Source organism: Mus musculus, chromosome 19, assembly GCF_000001635.26.
Source record: "Mus musculus strain C57BL/6J chromosome 19, GRCm38.p6 C57BL/6J".
NCBI classification, from domain to species: Eukaryota; Metazoa; Chordata; class Mammalia; order Rodentia; family Muridae; genus Mus; species Mus musculus.
In genome coordinates this window covers 44,048,505-44,065,580 of record NC_000085.6, presented here as the reverse complement: position 1 = coordinate 44,065,580, position 17,076 = coordinate 44,048,505, and the positions used below count along the sequence as shown (strand labels likewise).

Sequence of the window (17,076 nt, the reverse complement as noted above, 5' to 3'; positions counted from 1 at the left end):
ATTTGAAAGTTGATACAGAATAATGAAAATTGCCTTAGTTTAATGTTTTAAAAGAAATAAAATATACTGAACTTGATTATTAGCCTTCTCCTGTCACTTTATCCAGAATTATCTCTAATCTTACCATCATGCTAATCTCTCAACCAAAGAATTACATTTTCTTCTTTCTGTGCTGGAATTGTACGTTCAGCCAATGATCACTCCTTCCTTTGTTATGACTCCAGGACTGGTGTCTTCCAGTTTTGTTACCCTAGACAAGTTACTTCTTTAGCTTCCTAGCTGGTTTTCTTCACCCTCACTCCTAAGCTGAATAACACATGGTAGGAGGAATTCAGGAAAACACCTTTTCCTTTCCAGTGCTAAAAGATCAACCCTAGGGATTAAACCCAGAGCTTTGAGCATTCTAAGCAAGTCTCCACCTCCGAGGCTACATCTTTCGTATTTTCTTTCCCCAGGTTGGTCTGGACCTTGCACTCCTCCTACCTCAGCCTCTTGCATAGCTGAGATTATAGGCTTGCATGACCACTCCCAGCTCTGACAATATTTTTGAAAGATTCATTTTGTGATTGTACATAACATGGATTAAAGAGCGCTTAAACTGCTCAGCAAATATTCAAGGCCCTCAGCCTAATAACATTGTGTTCTTTTCCCAGAACTGACCACTCATCAGAATAGTGCCTTTTGAGTTAGGCCAGCCAGTCTGCGTTGGGTGTGTGCTTTTGTCTTTACTGTGTGTATTTGCATAGGACATTTACTTAAACTTAAGATGTCTCTCTTCTAGATCTGCCTGTTAATACTAAATTTCAGAGATCTTCTAAATTTGTTAGTTCTTAATCTGTGTATTTGTGTGTGCCTACTTGGCTGTATGTGTACTACATGCTGTAGTGTCAGCAGAGGCCAGAAGAGGAGTTGAGTGCTCTGGAATGGGAATTACAGGCAGCTGTGAGCCACCATTTGTGGCCTAGAAACAAAACTCAGGCCTTTGAAAGAGTGTTGAATACTTTTAATTGATGTTATCTAAGAGAGCTTTTGAGACTAGTATTTTATTTCTTGTAGCTTAATACCTAAAAGCTCAATTTATATTGTTATTTTTGTACCTACTGATAGGTCTCTTTGTAAGAATTTTATTTCCTAGCCAGGCAGTGGTGACACATGCCTTTAATCCCAGCACTGGGGAGGCAGAGGCAGGCGGATTTCTGGGTTCGAGGCTAGCCTGGTCTACAGAGTGAGTTCCAGGACAGCCAGGGCTACACAGAGAAGCCCTGTTTTGGGGAAAAAAAAAAAGATTTTATGCTAGATTGTGATGTTTAGATAACAGGGGCCATATTTTGTGTCCTAACAAGGTGTAATGTGTCCCAGAATACACTACTAACCTATATGAAACCTCAGGTTACAAAGAAAGGTGAGATAGGCAAAGCACTTAAAACCAGATTATTGGTTCACAAGAAGGAAGAAGCAGTGGTGGTATGGCACTCATATTAAAGGCAAAACGAACCAAACCTGTGAGTGCACTAGGTCCTGAAGCAAAACAGCGACGAGCTGTGCTGCTGAGTTCAAGGGTAGCTTTGGTTCATCCAGGACTGCGTGGGAAGGGAGTCGTTCATCATCACTGTAAGCAGTAACAGCCAGGAGTCAAAGTGCAGAGCACAGACCTTGGGCACAGTGTCTGCTGAGAGTGAGGTGTGGAGCTTGTGATCTCGGGTCAAGTCAGCTCTAAACAAATAAGATGCTTAAGAAAAACTTTCCAGCCTCGAGTCTTTCTAGATATATAGAGAAATGGCTAACTTTTTTTTAAAGATTTATTTTATAAAATAACATTGTCTTCAGACACACCAGAAGAGGGCATCAGAACCCATTTCAGGTGATTGTGAGTCACCATGTGGTTGCTGGCAATTGAGCTCAGGACCTCGGGAAGAATAATCAGTGCTCTTAACCTCTGAGCCATCTATCCAGCCTGAGAAATGGCTAACTTAGTAGCTGATCTTTGGAGGCTAAAATCATGGCAGGACTCTCTTGTACTTACTGACACCAGCTCTCCCAAGATAGTTCTCTGGGAACAGCAGAGTGTGTGTGTGTGTGTGTGTGTGTGTGTGTTTTGTTTGTTTGCTCATTTGTTTTGTTTGCTTTTGAGACAAAGTCTCTCTGTAGATTTGGAGCTCACTGTGTAGACCAGACTAGCCTTAAATTCACAGAGATCCACCTGTCTGCCCTCCAGGGTGCTGGGATTAAGGTCATTCAACATGGTGCCAGATCAGCAGGCTTTGTTTTTTGTTTTGTTTTTAAAAATAAATTTTGAGCCGGGTGTGGTGGTGCACGCCTTTAATCCCAGCACTCGGGAGGCAGAGGCAGGTGGATTTCTGAGTTCAAGGCCAGCCTGGTCTACAAAGTGAGTTCCAGGACAGCCAGGGCTATACAGAGAAACCCTGTCTTGAAAAACCAAAAAAAAAAAAAAGAAGAAGTACACACTAAAAAAAATAAATAAAAATAAATTTTGATGAGCTATTTTTTTTTCCAGACAACACTACAAACGGATGAAGTTAAAAATGTGCCTTGTGGAACAAGGTAAGCTCCCTCCTTTGTGGCCCATCGCTCTTTTCTTTCTACAGTACCGAGGAAGTTCTTAGAGCTGGAGTCACTTGAGAAACCTTGGTTTGCATTTTGTTTTGTTTTGTTTTTGAATCATACAGACTCTTATTATGTGGCCCTGGCTGGCCTAAGACTTAGTATGTAGACTAGGCTGGCTTCAAACTTGGAATAACCCTACTGCCTCTGCTTCCTGAAACCCTAAAATTATAGGTATATGTCACCATGCCTGACTATGACACTACTATATAGACATGACAGCAACAGAAACTTCTGTGCTATGAGTTATTTTCATGAGGCTGCAAGTGAGAGCATTCCAGCTGAGGGTATTATTGAAATGGAGTTTCAGAGCTAGCAGACTAATTATATATTAGCATTATCACACCCGAGTTGCTATTTTAATTGACAGGAAAATGAAGCAGAAAGTATAGGCTCCACATAGCCTTTGCCCTCCTCTGATACCTTGGTTAGCTTCTCTAAGCTGAGTTCTCTTAAGTCTGGGAATAAGACCTATGTTAGAATTATTGTAAGGATTAGAATTTGTGTATATGGCCCAGAACTTGGATCTGAATTGATGTTCGATAAAAGATTACTTAAAACAAAATCATTTCACTTCTTCTCTTTATAATGTTAAATGACATCTGAGAGTTTCTGAGTCAATAAGTAGGTCTTTAATAGAATTTATGTTTCTAATGAAGTTCCTGATTACACTGTCGGTCTAGAGGCCTCTAAGAATTGTCCTAAAAAGGTTGAGGCCAAGAAAGGAAACAAGGCTGGTATAGCACTAAAATATACTTACTGTATTAATTGTATCAAGTGAGGACTGATAAGGATGAGGTAGGCTTTAATTCATTACCTAGTTTAAATGATGTAAAGTATTGCTTTTACAAACCTACTAAGGTACCTTTGACATCTATAGAAGGACAGATACATTTGAAAAGGGACCAAGCTCTCTTATGTTCTAAGTCAAGTTCTCCCTACGTTTTAAGTTAGATTATCAAGTTCTCCCTAGGTCTGTCTGTAACTTCTTTATTGTACTTTATTATTTTTATTGTGGCTCTGACTCACACTTTCCATTTTTGTTTGTTTTCAGTGGTGGAGTCATGATCTATATTGACCGAATAGAAGTGGTTAATATGTTGGCTCCTTATGCAGGTAATCTTAACTATCTGCTGTGATTCTATACTTATAACCAGGGCATTTACAACTGAGGAGGGAGAGGAAGATACTTTTTAAAGTTTTACTCCCTCAGTGAGTTCTGATGACTATAAAAGAATGATCATGCAAGGATTTTCATTTGCAGGAAATAGAGGTACAAGCAGGTCACAAGTTCTGGACAGAATTGGTTTTCAGGAACCAGTGAGCCAGTCCTCTCTGAATTTACTATTTCTGAAAGCAAATGTTTCTAGAAAAAGAAAATGGCACTGTATCCAGCTTGTTGGGGAAGAATTTCTTTGTATCCTGAAGACCTATAATTGATCAATTTTCTTGGGTCACACTCATTTGCCATTTTCTGGTTGTGATTTGCCATAACTTGCAAAGCAGTCTGAAAATTGGTAGTACACGGAAGCATTTTCTTAATAAAAGATGAACACCTCAGAGATAAAGTGGATGCATGTTATTTTAAAAAAGTTTGGCTGTGGAGAGAGATGGCTCAGTCTGCAAAACATTTGTTGTGTAAGCTTGAGGACCAGAATTCAGTCCTGAGTGCCCATGAGCTTAGTAGACTGGCATGCACTTGATATCCCAGTGCTGAGGCAGAGTCAGGGAGGTCCCTGAGGCGCAGAGGCCAGCCACTCTACCCTAACTAGTGAGAGACCTACAGATGACACCTGAGATTGATTTGTGGTCCGAGAGTGTGTGTGTGTGTGTCATGTGAACATATAAGAACTTAATTGCAAATTTTGAAGATATCTGGTCTTCATTCTTGTTAACAAATTGGCATGCCTTGTGTTTTTCAAGAACGTCAAAAAAGTGAAGATGGTAGCCTCCGCCTTCAAGGTGTTTTCATTGTACTTGAGAAGACATGGTAGAAAGGGGAAAACGTACATTGAAGTACAGGGTCATGTTAAAGTTCATATCACTTGTACAGACACAGATAGGAGAAAGATTTCAGAGTAAAGAGTTGCAAGTATATTATTGGCAAGTGGCTTTGAATGATATTTTTTGACTGTTATTTTTCTCGTGGTTTCTCATCTACAGTCAGCCTTCCGTATCTGTGAATTGTACATCCACAGGTCCAACCGAACACACATCAAACATTGAGGGGAAAAGCTGGTTCTATACTAAACATATGTGGACTTCCCTCCCCCCCATCATCATTCCCCAAACTGTTCAGTGTAGTAACTATATTAGATACCGTATAATCACCTAGACATGATAAAGTATACAGGAGTATATACAGTTTACATGCAGATACTACTTAGTTTAATAGAAGAGGCTTAGGCATTTGTAGACTGCAGGCTCTCCAGAGGATCTTGGAAGCAGTGCTCCCACAGAGAGCAACAAGTGACTGACTGTGTTCTCTGATCACAAACCACTGGAATGGATATGATTCAGAACTGACAAAGAGGAAAGTGGACGAATCTCCCTGGAGACAGGCAGGAGAGTTTTAGCTCACTGGCTTATTTGGAAGCTGATGAGATCATATATTTAGCAGTTATTTATCAACAAATGTTTCATCAACTATGACTTAGAGTCCGGTTGTATCTAATATCCTATGTAGGAGGCCAGTGGAGCAAATGTTTGGATATGAAAACGAATGTAGAAAGCATGTTTTATAGTTAGAACACAGGTTCTGACGCAGACTGGTATGTTACCTTTGGGGATATTTCTGAAAGTTTCTGGTTCTTAGTTTCCTGAGATAGAAAATTAGGAGGAGGGGTAATTAAACACCAATGTATGTAAATTGTCTAAAGTCCACCCTAGTAAATGTTGCCTCCTTCCCTGATACCCCAGAGTCTTTTAAAAATATAAGCCTTTAAAAACTGCTTAAGAATTTTTAAGTTAGCATATAGAGTAATGGATTTTATTATGTCATTTTCACGCATGTCATTATTCTTTATTTTTGTGAACTCCCATCCCCCGTATGTCCTGTCTCCTCCAGCTGGTTCCCTCCTAGATAATGCCCCCTTCTTCCATGTCATGTGTATTTCATTGCTCTTACCTTTCTTCCTTCCTTCAACCACTCCTTTGCCTTTCGTGAGCCTCTTTCTAGTTGCATGATATCCACACACACATATGCACACTATTAATCTAGGTTCTATATGAGAGAAAAATTGTCGTGTTTTTCTTTCTGAATTTGGCTTATTATATCTACTACATTTAAAAATATCCACACATCTCTTGATGGACACCTAGGCTAGATCCATTTTCTGACTGCTGTGAAAGGTACATCAATAAGCATGGATGTTGAAGTAGAGTCCTTCAGGACTATACCCGAGGAGCGGCATGGCTGAGTTCTGTGATGGTCAAAGTCTCCACACTCATCTCTACAATGTCTGGTCAAGTAAAAACCACCTTTTAAAATTCACTGTGCACATGTATATTTTTACATTAAGCTGCACGTGTCTGTTTTTGCAGCAGCTTCCCTTTACTCTGGATGTTCCGTTGTCTTTATCTCTTGACTGGAGCTTGGCTTTGCAATTGCTTATGCTTTCCTACGTCTCAGTTCATCTTCACACTGCTGCATGAGTGTACATCTGATCCATGGTACCCATGAGAGTTTTCCTCCTGGATAATATACCAGTCTTTCATTGCTGAGTCTGAAGATAGTTGGGTCATTGTTGGGTGAAACAAACATGAATTTTATTCTCCTTCAGTGTTTGACATTGTGAGGAACTATACTGCAGACTACGACAAGACTTTAATCTTCAATAAAATCCACCATGAGCTGAACCAGTTTTGCAGTGCCCACACACTTCAAGAAGTTTACATAGAATTGTTTGGTAAGTGTTAATTTGTTTTAAATATATAAATAGACAATTACCAGTTAGAAATCTTATTAACTTAAGTATTGATGCTGTAATGTTAGTAAACCTTGGGCCATTTGGGCATTTTCTCTGAATTTTTAATAGATCAAGGGGTTTTTGTTTTGTTTTTTAAGATTTGTTTATTTTTTATGTATGCGAGTACACTGTAGCTATCTTCAGAGATATCTGAAGAGGGCATCAGATTGCATTATAGATGGTTGTGAGTCACCATGTGGTTGCTGGGAATTGAACTTAGGACCTTTGGAAGAGCAGTCAGTGCCCTTAACCACTGAGCCATCTTTCTAGACCTAGACCTAGATCAGGTATCTATCTCTCTCTATCCCTCCCTCCCTCCCTCCCTCCCTCCCTCCCTCCCTCCCTCCTTCCCTCCCTCCCCGCCTCCCCTCCCCATCCCCCCCCTCCTATCTTGCTATATAGCACAGACCTCAAACTTACAGGGATCAGCCTGCTTCTACCTCCCAAGTGCTGGAATTAAACACATGTACCACCATGCCCCCACTAAAGCAATACTTTCTTATATAGTTTGGTAGGAATTACAAAATGACTATTTGCCAGGCAGTGGAGGCGCATGCCTTTAATCCCAGCACTTGGGAGGCACAGGCAGGCGGATTTCTTGAGTTCGAGGCCAGCCTGGTCTACAGAGTGAGTTCCAGACAAAGAAACCCTGTCTCAAAAAACCAAAAAGAAAGGAAGAAAGAAAAGAAAAGAGAAGAGAAGAGAAGAGAAGGAAGAAAGGAAGGAAGGAAGAAATGAAAAGAAAATGACTATTCACATGCTATATTCTATTTTTACTGTGCTAGCTTATTAACGATATATTCGGGAGCGTGCTGGCTAGTTGTATAGTTTAAAGTCATTTGGGAAAGGGAGCCTCAATAATTAAAATACCCCCCAGCAGATTGGGCTATGAGCAAGCATATGGAGTCTTTTCTTGCTTGATGATTGATGTGGGAGGGCATAGCTAACTGTGGTCCTGGGTGAGCAAGCCCTAAGCAGTGTGCCCCTGTGGCTTCTGCTTCTATTACTTGCCCTGCTTTGATTTCCTTCATGATGGACTGTAATCTGTAAGATGAAACAACCCCTTCCTCCTCAAGTTGCTTTCGGTCATTGCGTTTTCTCACAGCAATAGAAACTAAGACACAGGCGTTCCTTAAGATCCACTTCCAGGCAATTTGGATTCAGGATTTGTTCAGACAGCCAGGACCTGGCATGTAGTTGTAGTCACAGCTAAGATTATTACACAAAGGATAAGGATAAAAACCAGCAAAAGTAAGCGGCATAGTGTGCATTAAAAAAGAAACTTCATGTGGCTTCTAGGAATCCTGTCATTGTGGAGTCACAGGCTGTGCCTGATTCCTTAGTAACAGCCTGTGAGACATGTGAAACGCTGACTGCTGGGCAAGCGCCTTAGACACTCAGCACCTCGAAATTTCCCTGGGGGTTGATCGTATAGACGCCCTCTGCCAACCACATGACAAACTTCTAAGCCTCTAAGGAAAGAGTGTTCCGCACAAACTCCTGTGTATAAACCACTTTACCAGCTCTGTCATAGAATGAGAGTCCTCTCCAGACCCACACTTGCAAGCACAAAGGGCCATAGCACACTGCTATGCTGCCTTCTGTAAACGTTTGCAGTTGGGATTATGTAAGTTCTAACCAAGGAATCACGTTTATTGCCTTTGGTGTTCATTTCTGCATGGGATTTTAGTTTATTTTACCTCAGAGTGAGGTAAAGGGATGGTTAATCAATATAAAGTTTACCCAGCGAGGGACTGGTAAGATTGCTTCGGGAGTAAAGGTGCTGGCCAGCAAGGCTGATGGCCACAGCTCAATCCCTGGACTCCCACAGAGGACGGAGAGCCAGTAACACACAGATAAACAAAATGTAAGTAAGCCAGTTGCTAGCTTTTGATGACTGGCAGCTACTGCAGTGCCTGGCTTGTCACACCACTGGTTGCTTTCTTTGGTAATGGTGAAACCACCCTTGAGGTGATTAAAACTTCATCCATTGGGAGATCGAGTAAAGTAATCGCTTCTTATGGTTGAATTGATCTGTTCTTCAAAGACTTGCCTCTCTCGTTTGCTTGTGTTTTTGTTTTTTTAGACAGGGTTTCTTTCTATAGGCTTGGCTGACCTGGCACTTGCTCTGTGGACCAGGCTGGCCTTGAACCTAGAGATCCACTTGCCTCTGCCTCCCAAGACCTGGGATTAAAGGCATGTGCCACACTACCTGTACTTAAATTCTGATTTTAAGTTCAAAGTGATAGTAAGGTGGTAACCAACAGAAATGACATCTACTTATTTGTGTAAAGATTAATTTTAAAATTATGAAAATCAATAATACATAGGCTAGATGTGGTGGTGCACCTATAATCCTAGCACCTAGAAAGCTAAGGCCGGACAATTGTGAGTTTAGACCAATCTGAGCTGTGAGAGGAATAAGGCATTAGGAAACTAGAGACTCAACTCCTTCATTTATTCAAAAGCTGCCTTAGTCAGTAATTACTAATCTAGTAAACGTGTTAGTTAAGTTATTCAATAAACATTGACCCAAAGTTAAATTGAACTCACTAGGTAAATATTTCCAGGGTAAACTTAGAATGGCTGTTTGTCATCTTTCTTAGTATGTAATTTCTCAAAAAATGCTTTGTATTCATCTCATTTAAACATGATAAAAACTTTGTTTATCAAGTTGCTTAAGCTCTGTGACAGAGCAAGAATGGAATCAGGGTCTCTCCTGACTGGTTTTGTTTTGGTGTCAATTAAAAATAACCAAATATCATGAGATTTGTTGTTCTTGGCTTCAAAAACAGATCAAATAGATGAAAACCTGAAGCAGGCCCTGCAAAAAGATTTAAACACCATGGCCCCAGGTCTCACTATCCAGGTAAGCTACTTCCTAAAAGTTATTCCATGCCCCTCCCCAAATTTCTTTCTTGAGAAGTTCATTATTGGTATATAGGAAACATAATGATTTTTGTATATCAATTTTGTATCCTGCTACTTTGCTAAAATGTTTATACGGCCTAGGAGTTTCTGAGTCTTTAAAATCTTTTAAATTTAGGCTGAGTATTTGACTTCTTTTCTTGTTGATACCTGTTTATTAATGATAACCCATTAATAAAGGAGTCCTAGCACAGTTATGACTAGGAGCACTATACTGGGTCCCCTTGTCTCAGTATATTTTCTCTATTTGTTGGGTGGATGTCCGAGAACTGTCTGCTCAGTTCATTAGCCCAGTTGCTGATCAGCTGATTTGATGTGCTTTGCTCTTCTTGTTTTGTTTTCATGTGTATGGGTGTTTTGTCTGCATGTGTGTCTACACCTTGTCTGTGCCTGGTTCCCTCAGAGGCCAAACAGGGCCTCAGTGCCTCCGAGCTGGAGTTAGATGAATCTTAGCTGCTATGTGGGTGGCTGCCATCCCTGGTGGCATACCATTTATTTCTGTCTCTTCTCTTACCAAAATGAAGAAGTTGGATTCCCTGTTGTATTCTCTCAGCAGACTTCTTGGTCCTCTGGCTCCTACAGTCTTTCTGCCCCCTCTTCTGCAATGTCTCCTGAGCCTTAGGTGTAGGAATTACTTTGTAAATGTCTCAGTCGGCCCTGGACACCCCATGATGTTTCTCTTTGCCCTTTGACCAGTTGTAGCTCTCTGTAATTGCCTGCCACAAAGATAAGTCTTTCAGCATTTTAGTGGCTTCTCACATTGTGTAAGGCTAATTTAGATAACATTAAGAAACCATTACTTTACATTCATATTCTTAAGATGGAAGGCTTTGATTCATGTGAAATCATGTGATTTGTTTTAGCATTAATTATGAGGTGGGACTTCGATTCCTCCCTATCCTAACTGGGTGACAGTGATCTTCTGGTTTTTTTGGGTCCCTACCCCCTTTTCTACTTGCTCTTTTGCCAGTAGCTAAGATCTTTTGAATTTATTTATATTTATTTTTTATTTTTAAAAAAATCATATAAAAATTGCTGTAGCCTTGAAATATGTTGTTTTTTTTAATTTTGTCTTTTTATCCAACTATTTTTTTCTTATAATATTTGGAATGCAGTTTTAGACCTTCAGGTTTATTGGTTGTGCTCACTTAACTTTTTATTGAATTTTAAAATTTGCTAAGGTAAATCATGTATGCAGAAATAATGGCCTTTAGCATTTCTGCCATTTTTATTGATATTTTTAAACTATCAGTTACCTAAGTTGGTGTTTAATTTATAAAATATAGTTACGGGTTTACTTGATCTCGCCATTTTTTGTTTCTTTTAGAATTTTTGATGCAGGGGAAAAATTCATATCCTAAATGAAACTTCAAATATCTACCTTGTGGAATTTACTGTCTCTAATACATTTTGCATTAGATTTTTTTAAGTTAATATAGTTATGTCAAAGTCTTGATTTAATTTTTTCCTCTAGACTTAGTGATTTCCTGATCTTCAGGTCATCCTAGTTAAGTTCTCTTTGTAGTACTCATAATTACTTGAAATTTTCTCATTCATTCCTTTTTTTTATTGGTTATTTATATTTCAAATGTTGTCTCCCTTCCCCATGGGAGCACCCTCATTTCCTTTTTTTTGTTTGTTTGTTTCCTGTCTCTAAAAATTTTAATTCAGTGAGAGCAATCTCACTTTGTTGTTCACTATGTATCCAGTGTCTAGAGAAAAGAGCCGTTGGTACGGAGTAAATGCCTGCTGAATATTTCTGTTGTCAAATAGCTCTGGCTGTGACAGCCCGTCCTTGTTTCCTTTTCTGTCATTCCACCCATTTTCCTTCTGGAAAAATTATGGTGGCAACGTAGAATAGTGAAAATGGCTATACTTGCTTTCTGTGTTACTTAACAGAGTGAGTTGTTATATGCTGACACTGAGTTGAAATCAGGTAAATTCACTTCATCAGCTTCTTCACCATTCCTGCCACTGTGTGTACATGCATGCATACGCATGTGCACCCTTGTGTATGTGTTAGTCATTGTTTTTTGATACATTGTCTTTTTGTTTTCCTTAAATATCTCATGATTCAATCAACTCATGGTATCTGCTATACTGAATAGGATGTCTCCCAAGATTGGCAAGCTTGTAGCATGTTCTGCCTCAAACATCAAATTCTTTAAAAGGTCCACTATGAAAGTCTCAGAATGAAACCAATTATTTGTACAATTACTGCACACACACACATACACACACACAAGGTATTCTTATTTTATGCTTCTTTTTATAAGGCTGAAAAGATAGTTGGCAAGTCTTTAAATATAGCATGTCTGTGTTCCTCTGAATCACAGCCATCCAGAGTGGAAGTCGCCGTCATGTCTGCTGTTCACACCGGGAAACCTGTTATCTCATAAATTCTGGTTCTAAATTTTTGACTTCTGAATTTGCCACTGAATTGTCTTTATGACCTCCCCTGGTTGACGTTGTCCCACAGAGCCTTACTCTATCCCACTGTGATCCTCAGACTAGTATGACAGTCCTCAGTATTACCTACAGATTTGATTGTTCTCTTTCACATGGGAGATGCTGTGCTGCTTAAACGTTTTGTTTTTGTTTGTGGTTCTGAGGCCCCACCCCAAGGACTCCCTGATGCTAAACAAGCATCTTGTCCTCTTAAAGATGTTTTGAATGCTTGCTCTTAAAACCCTTGTGCTTGGCTCTCTGAGTGGTGGGGTGTTGTGGTCTAGGTACTCCAATCCATTAACTCCTCCCAGGATGCATTAGGGCAGCATCTCAGCCACCGTAGTTTTTGTACCTTGTTAATCTCTAGACTGGGCACAGCCATATTTGTCAAGGGTTTGGGTGACCAATGGGTACCTCAAAAAGAACTTCTGCGGTTGATTGTTCCCCTCCACACCTACCCTTGTAGTCCATCAGGGTCAAGAGGACCCAGGCAATTTAAAGAGGGGCCTAGCGTGCCACCTTCATGTCCACTAAGCCACGGGGCAGCCGACCGACATAAAGAGGAATAAGATCACAGTGGGTAATGTGCCTGTGGACCTTAGACAAGAGGTAGAAGAATTATCTTGGGGCTGGAGAAATGGCTTAGTGGTTAAGAGCACAGATTGCTCTTCCAAAGGTCCTGAGTTCAAATCCCAGCAACCACATGGTGGCTCACAACCATCCGTAATGAGATCTGACGCCCTCTTCTGGTGCGTCTGAAGACAACTACAGTGTACTTACATATAATAAATAAATAAATCTTAAAAAAAAAAAAAAAAAAAAGAATTATCTCACTGGAAAGTTCGAGAAACTATATTTTGGAAAGCTACTTCATTGTAAAAGAAAGGAACTATTACACAGCATTACCCATCTCTGCTTCAGATCTTCTCATGAACTTAACAGTGATGTGAGAGATTTTAACCATGATGTGAGTGCCATTCTGTCGGGATCTGTACGATGGACTCAGTCAAGCTTATGAGCTCTGCTTTAGCATCCAAAGACTGGCTCCACCTTTGCCCGGTCTGGAAAACATTTTGCTTCTACAGACATTAAATGATTTGGTTCCTTCTGGCCATGGAGACGTGTCTAGATGAGCCAGACATGATGTCCTCCTCCACTGTTCATCCTGTTCAGGCAAGTCAAGCCAGTTAAATAATGAGAAGACTTGGGAGTCTTCACCATGCATTATTTCCTGCCTGCATATGAGTCAGAATAGTCGCCTCTGAGGCTCTTATTCTCAGAAGGTCAATGTCATCCAAGTAGAATTATGCTCATCTTCTTTGGATCTGTACATTTTTCTACAGCAAATGAGTCACTGTGGAAGTTAGGCAAGAAGCTCATTTGCTAGGACCTGTGAGCGCTCTGAGGGGCACTGGACTCTAGGGGCAGTTTTGAGGAGCCATTAGTAAAGTGTTTGACAATTATGAAGTCATTGAAAATGCCCCTATTCTTAAGTACATTGTATAAGGAGAGAGCGCTCTGGTAAAATAAAGCCAAGAACCAAGCTGCCCTTTTTTTTTTTTTTTTTTCCCAAGCTGCCCTTTTTTTTTTCCAAGCTGCCCTTTTTAGGCAGAAAGTTTGGAGGCCCTCACACCTTCTCAACCTTTCTAATGCTGCGATCCTTTAATACAGTTCCTCATATTGTGGTGACCCCCAGCCATAAAATTATTTCTTTGCTACTTTATAAGTATAATTTCTGTCTCCCAGGAGCCCAACCAAGGCAAACATGGCTTAACTCAAAGAAAGATCAGTCAAATACTTGATTTTCTCCATCTCTGCCTTTGGGTTAGAGAGGATAAATTCCAGCCTTCTGTCTAGGTAATTAGAAACTTACAGGTTACGAAGTATTCTGTGTTTGTGCTTTGAAAGCCACCGCCAACTTGAAGCATTGGCCCCTCCCTGGGGGAAACTTGAGGATATTTTACCAATGTCTGGAAATATGCCCCAGAAATTGGTGATCTCTGTGTCCCAGCTGTAGTAGTAGGGAACTTGTATGCATTTTCACAGATAGCCTGAAGAAATCGCTTACCTTCATCCTGTTTGTTTCTAGGTGATTTCTCCAGTAAGGGCTAGAAATTAAACAAAGAACAGAGATGGTTTTTTGGTTTTTTGGGGTTTGTTTGTTTGGTCTTGACTTTTGTTTGTAAATGAGGAACCGAGTGGTTTTTTAGAACTCTGCAATGGCAGCAGCATTTCTGTATTTGGGGGTTTTGCCTTCAAGTATGTCTGTGCACCACATGCATGCCTGGTGCCAGGAAGGATATCAGATACCTTGGGACTGGTTACAGTTCTGAGCCATCACGTGGTGCTAGGAATCCACCCTGGTTCTCTGAATCTCTTTAACCATTGAACCATTTCTCCAGCCCTCAGAGGTTGAGATTCTTAGGTCGTCAGAAGCTTGACAAATGCTTGCTTGTGTGTTTATGCTTGGGAATCCAACGCATGATGCTGATTCTTAGGGTCTAAAATCCCCTTGTGATTTTTTTCTACAATGCTAGAGAATTCCTTCATTTTAGAAAAACTTAAGCAAATGCATATGCATTTTTTTCTAGTCTTTTAAAATAAACAGTCTTTACTACATCTGTACTATCAGCTTAGCTACTGATGGAGATATTATTTTCACTATAGACAGGGTTAAAAAATTAACCATGAGTAAACTGAGAAAGAAAGGATTGTTGAAAATTATGGGCTGATGAAATAAATAGCTCAGCAACTATTTATTGTTGAAACACACTATTGCCTGGAGCCCACCTAGTACAGTACAAGTTTTCCTCTGGCTTCTGCATACATGTACACACAAAACAAGTGTAAAAATGTCTTTTAAAAAATTGGAAGTTTTGAAAGTTAAAAAAAAATAAGGTTCATGTGCTTAAAGGCTTTGTTACTTAAACATTTAGCCAGTTCTCAAAGAGAGATCAAATCATGAGTTATGTGTGTGCAGTATCAGTGGTAGGTGCAGGATGTTTGGTTAGCAAATGCAAAAGCTTCCGGAGATAAAGTCCTTAGTGTGGGCAAGTCAGCCCGTAAAAGCAAGATTCCAAATTGATACCCTAATTATGCCGAAGTCCACTGTGATTAGAACAACAACAACGTATCAGTAAGAAATACAGGTTAGCCTGGTTCTAAATGGAGAAAGAAAGAAAGAGAGAGAGAAAGAAAGAAAGAAAGAAAGAAAGAAAGAAAGAAAGAAAGAAAGAAAGAAAGAAAAGAAAGAAAGAAAGAAAGAAAGAGAGAGAGAGAGGGGGGGAGGGAAGGAGGGAGGGAGGGAGGGAGGGAGGGAAAGAAAGAGGGAAAGGAAAAAAGGAAAAGAAAAAGAAAGAAAGAAGAGTGCAAGCTCAGAGGTGCGAGTTTCCTTTTGAGGTGGGGTGGGATTGAGACAGGGTTTCTCTGTGTAGCCTGAGAACTCACTGGCTGTCCTGGAACTCACTCTGTAGACCAGACTGGCCTTGAATTTAGAAATCCACCTGCCTCTGCCTCCCAAGTGCTGGGACTAAAGGTGTGGGCCACCCCTGCCCGGCAGAGTTGCTAGTTTCCTAAAGCAGTGGTTCTCAGCCTTCCTAACATTTGAATACAGTTCTTCATGTTGTAGTGACTCCCACCATAAAATTATTTCATTGCTACATCAGAACTGTAATTTTGCTATGTTATGAATCATAATGTAAAAAAATGTCTGACATATGACTCCTATGATACTCAAAGGATATCTGATAGGTGACCCCCAAAGTAGTTGTGACCTATAGGTTGAGAACCACTTCTAAAGCTTTGGGCTGCTTTATACATACAAGCAACGAATTGTAACTTTAGGAAGTGACCTTTGGCTAACTGGACACAGAATTTAGTTGCACACACCGGCCTGGAATTTTCATTGCTTTTAACATAATTTACCTCTCAACCTTGTTCCGTTGCCTGACTTCCCTTCTTTGGTTTGCAAATTTGAAATGGCAAATAAAACTCTCCAACTACGGAGGTTTGTAAACTATTTTCTAAGGGGAACTTCCCAGTTTACTTTCTTTCAGGAGTAAGGTGGTTTTCTCTTGAGGTCTGGCACCTTTTGAGTAAACTGGTAGTTCATCGTTGGCTCTGTGCCAACAGAGTTGTAGATTTGCTAGTGGGATCCTTGTGTAAGTTAGTGGAGAACTGTGTTACAGTTGTTATTTAAATGAGAGCCCTAGGAGGAGCTCTCCTGTAGAAGGCTTGGTCAAAGGACTTCCATTGTTGCTGCCTTCTGTTTGGAGTTTTGTTGTTCTTCCCTAGGTCTGTCTGTGTAGCCCACAGTGACCTTGAACTCCCATCTGATTGACTAGATTATATATGTGTATGCTACCATGACTGGTTTGAATACTTATTTTTCATATATATTTTGGCTTTTCACTTTTTTTTTTTTTTTTTTTTTAGGCTGTGCGTGTTACAAAACCCAAAATCCCAGAAGCCATAAGAAGAAATTTTGAATTAATGTGAGTAACACTCATGGGGTCCTAATATTTCTATTTAAAACTGTTTGTATATTAATGTAACAGTCTAGGGAAAAGATAGAAAATGCTTAATTTGGGATTGGATAAATAGCTGTTTTCTGTACTTTAGTAATATTACCTTTTGTTTCTTAATTCCCGGTAAATTCTACTGGATTTCTCTTTATGTATGGGCATTTTCAGAGCAGCACTCAGAGATGCAGCTTGTTGGGAGATGATTGTTGGAGATACAAAGAGCTATAATCTATATATAAATAGAGCCTTGGATGAAATAGTAATAAAGCAGAGAAGCCTGTTAATGTGGAAAAGACTGTCCTTTTTGTTACTTTATTATTATGATAAGAATAGATAAGTCCCAGGGAATTCAGTACCTTCTGCTGGCCTCCATGCCACTGCACACACACACATACACACACTGCACAGAGGCAGGCAGGCAAAACACCCATACATATTTTTAAAGGGGGGGGGATCTTTTTTTAATGAGTAGATACTTAGTTAGTATAAAGCTTAGGGATTTTTTTATTCTTTTGTGATAGTTGTAGGGAGGTTTTGCCTGAGTTTGAGTTGACTCCTTTGTCTTTTTAATGTGTACAGAACTGGGA

The 17,076-nt window shown here is 40.0% G+C and overlaps 1 protein-coding gene and 1 pseudogene across 4 annotated transcripts in view; both read left to right on the top strand.

The window, feature by feature from the left end:
- Positions 1-17,076, top strand: part of Erlin1 (ER lipid raft associated 1) — a 35,222-nt gene that overhangs the window by 4,584 nt on the left and 13,562 nt on the right. For all 4 annotated transcript variants that reach the window (NM_001164360.1, NM_001164359.1, NM_145502.3 and 1 more), the window contains 5 exons: positions 2,516-2,562; positions 3,677-3,738; positions 6,405-6,530; positions 9,386-9,459; positions 16,401-16,459. In NM_001164360.1, the coding sequence (NP_001157832.1) occupies positions 2,516-2,562; positions 3,677-3,738; positions 6,405-6,530; positions 9,386-9,459; positions 16,401-16,459 (368 nt within the window). The remainder of the gene's footprint in view (positions 1-2,515; positions 2,563-3,676; positions 3,739-6,404; positions 6,531-9,385; positions 9,460-16,400; positions 16,460-17,076) is intronic.
- On the top strand, positions 12,845-13,347 carry Gm18230 (predicted gene, 18230; annotated as a pseudogene).